The sequence below is a fragment of the Macrobrachium nipponense genome, chromosome 28 (assembly GCF_015104395.2).
Source record: "Macrobrachium nipponense isolate FS-2020 chromosome 28, ASM1510439v2, whole genome shotgun sequence".
Taxonomy (NCBI): domain Eukaryota; kingdom Metazoa; phylum Arthropoda; class Malacostraca; order Decapoda; family Palaemonidae; genus Macrobrachium; species Macrobrachium nipponense.
In genome coordinates, this window is record NC_087217.1 from 17133187 (window position 1) to 17143950 (window position 10764).

General features: G+C 35.6%; 1 protein-coding gene across 2 annotated transcripts in view; it reads left to right on the plus strand.

Moving 5' to 3' along the window:
• The window catches only part of LOC135201496 (actin-like), a 2801-nt gene extending 1138 nt beyond the window's left edge, over positions 1 to 1663 (plus strand). For both annotated transcript variants that reach the window (XM_064230476.1, XM_064230477.1), the window contains exon 2: positions 384 to 1663. In XM_064230476.1, the coding sequence (XP_064086546.1) occupies positions 413 to 1546 (1134 nt within the window). In that variant the 5' untranslated portion in view covers positions 384 to 412 and the 3' untranslated portion in view covers positions 1547 to 1663. The remainder of the gene's footprint in view (positions 1 to 383) is intronic.
• Positions 1664 to 10764: the final 9101 nt, after the last annotated feature.

The window sequence follows — 10764 nt, forward strand, 5'->3', positions numbered from 1 at the left end:
ATATCAAGAACTAAAAAAAAAAGTAAGAGAGCAAACTTGATGCAATAACAATTTAAATGTTAGCCATGATTACAACGTCATTATATCCTGACGATATTAAGTTAACTGTCTTCAATGAGATAGAATAGTACTTATCAAACTTATACACAAAACATTACATTGAATGAAGCCATTATCTTTGAAACTATAGTATTTTAGAATAATCAAATTAAAAGATATTTGATAGCTACGTTTTACACTAAACGTGTCTTTAAAACCTTTTCCTAGTTACAATGAGAGAGAGAGAGAGAGAGAGAGAGAGAGAGAGAGAGAGAGAGAGAGAGAGAGACAGAGAGACAGAGATCAATGTATAAAGCATAACTTTTTATGTTTCTTTATTCCAGGCTAGCTTCAGACAGCATAATCGACCACCATGTGTGACGACGACGAGGCGGCGACTCTCATCTGTGACAATGGCTCCGGTCTTGTCAAGGCTGGCTTTGCCGGTGATGACGCTCCTCGAGCTGTCTTCCCCTCCATCGTTGGCCGCGCCCGTCACCAGGGTGTGATGGTCGGTATGGGTCAGAAGGACGCCTACGTCGGTGATGAAGCCCAGAGCAAGAGAGGTATCCTCACCCTCAAGTACCCCATCGAGCATGGTATCATCACCAACTGGGACGACATGGAGAAGGTCTGGTACCACACCTTCTACAATGAGCTCCGCGTTGCCCCTGAGGAATCCCCAACAATGCTCACTGAGGCTCCCCTTAACCCAAAGGCCAACCGTGAGAAGATGACTCAGATCATGTTTGAGTCCTTCAACATGCCCGCCATGTACGTCTGCATCCAGGCTGTCCTGTCCCTCTACGCCTCTGGCCGTACCACTGGTGAGGTTTGCGACTCCGGTGATGGTGTCTCCCACATGGTTCCCGTCTATGAAGGTTTCGCCCTTCCCCATGCCATCCTCCGTCTGGACTTGGCTGGTCGTGACATCACCAACTACTTGATGAAGATCATGACTGAGCGTGGCTACTCCTTCACCACCACTGCTGAGCGTGAGATCGTCCGTGACATCAAGGAGAAGCTTTGCTACATTGCCCTGGACTTTGAGGGCGAGATGAACACTGCTGCTGCTTCCTCCTCCATCGACAAGTCCTATGAACTTCCTGACGGTCAGGTCATCACCATCGGCAACGAGCGTTTCCGTGCTCCCGAGTCTCTGTTCCAGCCTTCCTTCCTTGGTATGGAATCTGCTGGTGTTCATGAGGTCGTCCACAACTCCATCATGAGGTGCGACATTGACATCAGGAAGGACCTGTTGGCTAACATTGTCATGTCTGGTGGTACCACCATGTATGCTGGTATTGCTGACAGGATGCAGAAGGAAATCACTGGTCTCTCTCCATCCACCATTAAGGTCAAGATCATCGCTCCTCCTGAGAGGAAGTACTCCGTCTGGATCGGTGGTTCCATCCTTGGTTCTCTGTCCACCTTCCAGAACTTGTGGGTCACCAAGGAGGAGTACGACGAGTCTGGCCCTGGTATTGTTCACCGCAAGTGCTTCTAATTCTTTTCAAAAGATCATTATAATATCACATGGATACTTTCAATCCACCGGAATAACAGGGTTTGAGTATCTGAATGGTTGTATGAAAATGAATTTTAATAAACGAGTATTTTCTTATACTTTGTTTACTAGCCTTAAAATCTACTGTTAATAAATAAAATAGGATAGAGAAAGGCAAATGGTAGTCATTATATCGAGTTACATGAATTTTAGCGTCTTCATACTATAAAAAGAAACGGAAAACGCAAGATATGGGATTTTTAAGTAAGTTATTTATCAGGGGAATTAGCATACCTCATACAAATACTATTTAACATTAGGAAACTAATATCCAATAAGCTTCAGAATTCAACTGATGAAGGATTCTTGAAGCAATTTTGGCTCAGAAGTTTATGTAAATTACAAAAACAGCTCTTTAGCTCTCCAAATTTATTTATTTAAAAATGAAACGAAATTCACTTATGACTAGTCCAATAGGTTTTTCGAAGAAATCATACTTCAGCAGCACATGCAAGGGTGAAATTATGAACGACATTAGGAAGTTTGGCCTGTTATAAACTGTCGACTGTCTCATTGTATGTAAACCAAAAGGCACAGGTTCAAATCTTGTCCGAGGTCAATAAAACTTAATTGCAATTCCACTTGATTGCAAGTTATTCACAATGCAAGTGAATTCGATATTCAGTTATATTTGTTGCTTGACATTTGATGGTATCTTCATACTTAGTGGCATTGCGTTAGTCAAGGTACATAAATCATTTATGTGTGTCTAGATATCGTGGAATGTGGTAAACTTAGTTTTATTGCTTCTGCAGTAAGGTACAATGTAACTCAGTTATTTCAATTGCTCTGTGAGTCTCCAGACGAGCGATATAAAATTATCAATGATCTGTATTTCATATTTAATCTTTCCTTGACACAACTTGTGTTCTGTCTGTGTCAAGATGTTTTCGAAGTATTAATTATTGTAGTCTTCCCAACATGAGGGAATTTTCAATTTCCAGTTTCAAGTTTCATAATGGCATTGAAAGAAATGAATAATGAATTGCGTTACATTCCACTTAACTGTATTTCAATAACTTTAAATTACGTATCAATAAATTCATAACGGTTTTCGTTAGCCAAACAAAAATACAAACCTGCATGCTCAGAAGAGAGATACACATTAAACCCTACTAAATATCAGTAATATTTTGCTATTCATTTTCAACGTTGGCAGTAATTTGGTGTGTTATAAGGAGTTTAGAACTGAATTATTCCGCTAGAAATACAGAGGGATGTAACTCTAATGGAAGCCACTTCAATACCTGAGCCAGACTTTTATATACGAGAAACAAATGCAACCTGTATTAAACACAAAAACTTGTAATAGGCGGAACATCTGCTTGTATTAAGATGTAATTCTACTAGATGTGCAGCAAAAGACAGTCTGTTAAAAACACAAATAATCTGGTTAAGGCTAGGGTGATATTACCAAGCAGCGTACACATTTGCCCTTTTGGCTCTGCTGTCAGTGAATGACAATTAATTGTCGTTGTCAAAGACAAAGTGTGTTTAATCGTGTAGTTGTTGGCAAGAGCCCTACAAATGTAGTTGGATAAACACAGATTCAAAGTTCTCTAATAAGTGACTGGACACAGTAAAGTATATCAACACTTGATTGGAAACTTTTAAAATGAAATGTTTTGACAAATAAAGCTATAAAAGAAGAGCAAAGCACCCAAATAAAATGAATTTATACTGATACCATTTTTATTTGAACTAATATCTATTTCAATAAACATTCATAAAAATATTTTTTAACTGAGGAATTTATACAAAGTATTTTCAAAACTGAAGACGGTATGTTGTTATCAAAACCAATAAAATTTCATGGCCATGTTTACAAGCGGAGCCAGAATACGCATTCACCCACTGAGTCTATGGAGCCGGCTACGCGTATAATACGTTGTCAGTAAATTCATATTCATGGTATAGAGACTGAGATGGGAATGGATTCTCTTGATTTTGTTGCAGTTAAAGACCAGCTTGCTAGCAAGGTTTGTTACTGGTCTTAATTCTAAAACGATAACAACTAAATCCTTCATAAAGACACTTCCAAATTGGTGATGTAGATGACTGACTGACAGACTGCAAAATTATCTTTCATAATCACCGAGACAGTAGAGTAGAGGTGAAAGAATAGAAGGAATTTCAAATGTCTGAGTAAACATGATCTTACGTCTTCACAAATATAGGCGAGCGTGTGTATCTTCATATGCAAAATTAGTGAGCGAATTTGTAAAATAAAAAGTGAATTTTTTTTCTATAATACTCTTCTTTTCGTTATTCTTTCTTTTCTTATACGGGAGTTCAGTTCTATGAGAGCTTGTCAGACAAGTCAAAGTTCTTTCTTAGCCTGTCCTAGAGGAATGTGTACATACTTCCGCTTTTGAGTTATCTGGATAATAGGACATGAGCTTATAGACAAGATATCCACCCAAGCAGTTCACAGCAATTTTTTGGGGTGGTTCTTAGTGACACCAGAAACTTATAGAATCCCTAATGATATCTACTAGGAGAAAAGCCCGTGGTAACTCATTACAAATCCTATGATCTCGTAGATCGTTCATTTGAAATGTTGTATTCGCGACGATTCTTTGTCGACATCGATCACTGTGAAAACATCAACAAACTTTCTGAGCGTGCGAGATGGCTCTACACTTATAATCCTTTAGGGTAGAAACAAAAACAAAACAGAAAACAGTGGATAATGGGATCAAAGAGTCTCCTTACATAATCAGGATTTGTTAGATAAGCTCACGAGAAGTTAGAATCTGCCACATTCTTTAAATAATCTACATTGCCGACCTTTAAGCACTTAGGCTTATTTTCACAAATATTTTTGAGATATCTCCTCTCCTCTTCACTGGTTGTATCTTATAAATTACACTGGAAAGAAGATATAACCGGGACTGTTTATAAATTTATGAATAAAAATTGCAAGTTTTTGAAGAACTTAACTCTAGATCTCGTCATCGCAACAGTCCTTATGGAGACTTATCCCTGAACATTGTAATGATGCAGTAAGAACAAGCCTCATTTCATATGATAAATGGTGTGCAAACTGCGTATTATTATTGCCTATTTTTTTCAGCAAACATTTCAAATTCTTAACCTTCATTTCTGCTTTCTTCTACTGTTGACGATTAACCTCCTTCTTTTTCGCAGAACTATCAAGTCAGATGTTTAACTAAATTTCTCCAAATTCTGCACCAGCCTCATCGCCAACGAAGTAACCATGCCAGCGAAAAGCCGAAACAGATGTGTACCATGGTGGATTTTAAATAGACCATTTAAAAGTCTAACCAGACGTGATCACTAGTCTGCACGCACCGTCGAATATGTTTCTTTTTCATTTGACTTTTCGTTTTTTTTTTTTTTTACCTACGATAATCAGGAGGGTACGTTGGACACGAAAAAATCCACAACAGAGCACATGCAGGCCCTAAGGCCTCGAAGGTTACCGGATTTTTCCGGCGAAATCGAGAGTTCGGGGAAATGAAGCTACTCTGCGGTTCCTATGTGAGTTGTTAGCTACTTTTTTCTTTCCTGTTCTACTTAGCATTCATTTCACCTAAATACCTTAGACATGTAACTCAATGAACCCATATTTAGAAATACAAACATGACTGCATGCATAAAAGAGAAAATTTTCATTAATAGAGACTACAGTATGAAATGCACACACACACACACACACACACACACACACACACACACACACACACATATATATATATATAATATATATATATATATATATATATATATATATATATATATATATATATATATATATATATATATATATACTAGCTGACCCACTCGATGCTGCTTGGGAAATCTCTGATTACAACCAATAAACTCTCTCTCTCTCTCTCTCTCTCTCTCTCTCTCTCTCATTCCTGTTAAGATAGTTGCTTCTCACCCCCAGTCCCAATCGGGGCTGAACTTAAATTTAAAGGGCTTCTGGAGTGTCACTATTCATTTTAGCAACCTTGAAAACTATGGATTAGACACTAATATTAGTTGTTTTCACTTATTTTTACCTGTCACCCTCTCCCAACCCCTTCTCATCCCCTCTTCCTAGGACTGAACGTGGCCTTGAGGGGTTGGAAGTGTCACTATTCATCTAAGCAATCTTGAAAACTATGGATTACATGCTAATATCTGTCGTTTTTTATTATTTTTACCTGTCACCTCCTCCTTATTGGGGTTGAACTTGGACTTAAAGGGCATCCGAAGGGTAACTATTCTTATCAGTGACCTCAAAAACTACGGATTATACACTATCTGTCATTTTGATTATTTTCACATTTCATCCCCTTCCCACCCGCTCCCAGTCAGGGTTGAACTTGGAATTAATGAGCATCAGGAGTGACACTACTCATCTCAGTGACCTCAAAAACTATGGCTTAGATCTACACTAATAACTGTTGTTTTAGTTATTTCTTCATTTCACCCCCTTCCCAAACAGGGATGAACTGGGACACCCCTTCCCAAACAGGGATGAACTGGGATGCCCCTTCCCAAACAGGGTTGAACTGGGACTCAAAGGGCATAGGAAGTGACACTATACATCTCAGTGACCTCGAAAGCTATGGGTTAGACACTAGTAACTGTCATTTTCTGTAATTTTTACATTTCCCCCTTCCCACAATCACCCCCTTTGGTGCCGGTGATGTCTTAACCCCACAGTGTTCATTCCCACATGGTTAATAAGTAGTATGTATACCAAGTTTGGTTGAAATTGCTCAATGCGTTTCAAAGTGTACATGGAATGTGCACACACACACAAACATACATAGATACCCATTATATATATATATATATATATATATATATATATATATATATATATATAATATATATATATATATATATATATATATATATATGTATGTAATATGTGTGTATATATATATGTATACGGATTCCGGGTGAAGAAAAATACATACAGCATGGTCCACAAAATACATAAAAAAAAGCCACAGTTTATTACCATGTGCAAAACGTTTCATGTTAATAAACTATGGCCTTTTTGATGTGTTTTGTGGACCCTACTGTATGTCTTTATATATGTATATATATATATATATATATATATATATATATATATATATATATATATATATATATATATACATATATAAAGACATACAGTAGGGTCCACAAAACACATCAAAAAGGCCATAGTTTTTATTAACGAAAAACGGTCATGTTATATATATATATATAATATATATATATATATATATATAACCTATATATATATATATATATAGATATATCATGGCACTGGCGGGAAATAAATTAAAACAAATGAGGTCGATAACCTTAGTGTTTGGTGTTTGAGACAAGTGCAAAACAATGAATTCCTCAGGATGCTATGAGGCAAAATTCATAACACTCCGATCACACCAGGGAGACCGCAGGAGTGCAGATGACCTGAATAGCAGAAAAATCAGGTGACTGTGACTTCAAGTGAATTCACGTGAAATGGAAAACGCACATACACGGGAACAGAGAAGACATTAGTGTGCGTACATTCGTACGTCCATTAGTAGGAGTAAGTGCATATGTCCGTGAGGGCAAAAGAGATATAACCCCAGTATGGGACCTTATTGATTTATTAGACAAGAATCTGTTAGTGGTGACCCAAAAACTGGAAGGTGCTAGAAGATTCATCAGAAGGTAACGTGAAAGAAAGGCTATGGAAACTTTGAATAAAATGCAGATGAACACTTAAAAAGATTTATAGGACATTTATCCATTTAATTTCTTGGGTCTTTTCAGTGTCTGATAATTGTGGTTTCTTTTTCAGGATGGATTCGGTTGTCGCTACCGAAAAATAATTCTCTAGACTTTTATCTGATGTTTATTTGACAGAGATTCATGAAGTTATTTGACAGTGAGGATGAGTGGGGATAGTTCTATCCAATATGATTACGTAGAAGAGAAATGGTGTTTTAATGTTTTTTTTTTTTTGGGGGGGGGGATTTCTTTAATTCATTTTATTTCACTTTCATGTTAGCTATTTTGGGGAAATAAAGATTATATTTCTCGCATATTGAGAGTTTGAATTTGCCTAAGATTTAATGATTGAAGGTAGGTCACGCTATCAGATACGAGTGCTCTCCTTTTAGTTAGGTGGGGTCCTTTTGACCCCATAACATACATATCCTGTTAATTAACGTTACATCCCATGATGTTTCTATCAGCCAGTAAAAGGGAGCTCAAACACGTGCATGAATAGGCGAAATAATGAATGAGATAAATTGCCTACGGTGATCCATGGCCTTTTTATATTAAAGGAACCACGCACACACATACCCATATATATATAGATATGATATATAATAATATATATATATATATATATATATATATATGTATTACATATTAATTATATATTTTTATATATTATACACACACACACACACACACATACATATATATATATATATATATATATATATATATATATATATATGCATGTGTGTGTCGTAATTAATAAATAAAAAAACGTTTGATAAATTCTTTACGTAATATATTCACGATTCATGACTCAGTGTTCATTAAAAAATACAAACATTTGAAAAAGTCTTTAGTCTTTATGTAATGTATTGCTGATTCATATTCGTCATCTATATATTTTTTTCATCTTATATGTCTCTTATTTATCCTTTGCTTTTCTTTGGTGTTTTTTTTATTCTTCCCCTTTCTTTCTCCTTTCATCCTCTGCATCAGCGGCGAGACGGATGTACTTGGTGAGAAGACAACTTACGTATCCGACAGGAGAGGATTCTGTTCACTATGTAAGGAATGTGCGTCTGAGAAGCCTCGTGGGGCACTGATTACAATCATTTAGGAATTAAACAAACAATCGCCGAAAAAATTAATTACGCGTAATTGTTAGTTCTTTCTTTGACCATCTCTTCTTAAATTTGGAAGATAATTGTAGATTATAAACCAGTGTCATTTGAATACTCAAGGATAGGAGCTAATACAGGAGTTTATTAAAAACAATGAATATCATTATTATTGAGTTGCGACTTTGATCGTTTATATTTTCACTCTGTGAACTACACACATAGAATGCTTAGCCTTAGAGTATGTAAGACTTTGGAAAAACTAAAGATCAAAAGATGACAAAAAGGAATTATAGATTGTATTCGAGATTTAAAAGAATTATTCGTTCTGTCTTTTCCAAAGGCTCACAAAGAGAGACAACTGAATGCCAGTATCAAATGTCTAACAGCAATGTTTATGCTATGCTACAGAGGATTATAAAAGAATCCACCATAAGAATATGTTGTAAAAAATACCGTTCACAGTAACGGGAGAAAACAGATATAACCGAGCGTGTAAATAACTCATGTGATGTATGGAAAATAAATTCAAACCACACAAATGCAGCTGAATATTTCTCGCTGACAAATGAACACGATATAGTTATCGAAACATAAAACAGATATATAAGAAAAATGGTTAATTAAGGGATTGACATTAATGACATACAATTACTTGCTTTGTAAATTCCTTTTATTGACAAATTCCTTTGGATGTATGTAACTAACATCTTTGCCTACTGGTGCTACAGCACTTCAAAAGTTCGATGAAATCACCGCCGTAATACGCATAAAAGAATATTAATTAAATGAATAAGAATTTACGAGAAAAACTCCTGAAATAACGTTATGAATACTGCTTTTGTTCCTTTTCTATATATAATCATATATTAATTTTCTATATATATAAATATATATATATATACTATATATTATAATATATATATATATATATATATGTGTGTGTGTGTGTGTGTGTGTGTGTGTGTGTGTGTGTATGTAAAATACGTATAGATAGATGCACAGATATATTGGGATAGAGTGCTACGGATCAATTAAGATATGATGAGTAATTAATTAATTCTCCGTGAAGGCTAGTGCATTATAAACTTGCTGCTTTCTCGAAGCCTGAAATTTTGTATTTGAGGAATGGCTATGTGCCACATGCACATTACATACACACACATATTATTTATATATATAATATATATATATATATATATATATATATATATATATATATATATATATATATATATATATATATATATATATATATAATATACGCACTGCCAGACAGAACGCCTAACATTCTATTCTCTTGTGTTCAAAAGTGAACTTTTTTACTTGACTAGGGTGTCAGTATAATTTAACCTTGGTGACATCTAAATAAACATAGTAGCATTTTTTTCTTTATAATCCCTAACTATGTCTAACTTACCACTGTAATATAAACGCAACGAAAAAAAGGAAACATTATGCTTCAAATTACCTACGAGTGAGAGGAATATGAAGCTGGTTGTTTAATTTATTTCCCATAACGTCCGGCCTTGACAACATCTTTATCGCAAAACGTTGAAATAAAACAGCAAACTTCCTTCTTCACCTACAAATAAGGAAATATTTTTGATCGGAACATTTTTGTGACAATGAAGTATTTTAAGCATATTGAATGAAAATTCTCATACGAACTTCTCTAGCGGAAAGGTTGTCAATGACTAACAAGATACCAAAACACACCACCATATTCATTTAGAGAAGAGCTCATCGAACAGCTTTTATCCTTTTACTTGGGAAAGTTAAAAAAAATACTGACATACTAGAAGTGAAAAACTGTTCTTTAATGCTGTGTACATTCAGGAGACGGAGATATTTCGGTTATTCACAAAGATAGTTATTTATGTGATGTTCCTATAACTATATTTTTCGAGCCACACACGAAAATACAGGTCAGAGGCATTTGGGCACCATTATATAATTTCTTCAGCTCATGCACAAGAAATATTTCTATCAAAAGCTCGACTTGACCTAATGTCAACCAAACAAAAAAAGCTACAATGAGTTTTCTTCATTATTTGGCTTTTCAAATTTAGTCTACCAATGTTTTTTTTAGTTTTTTTAATGGAAATACGCCGCATATCTCACCACGGACATGGCACCAAGCTAATTTGTTCCACAGATTTCCCACTGAGAAAGCAAACGAAAGAAGCCTCAGGCATCCAAACCATCTGAGCTATTTCAATACCCCTAGAAATAGTAATCCTGTAATTTGGACGTGGGATATGTTAGCGCCACTCAATCCTTGTTCTGACCGGCCATTCCACC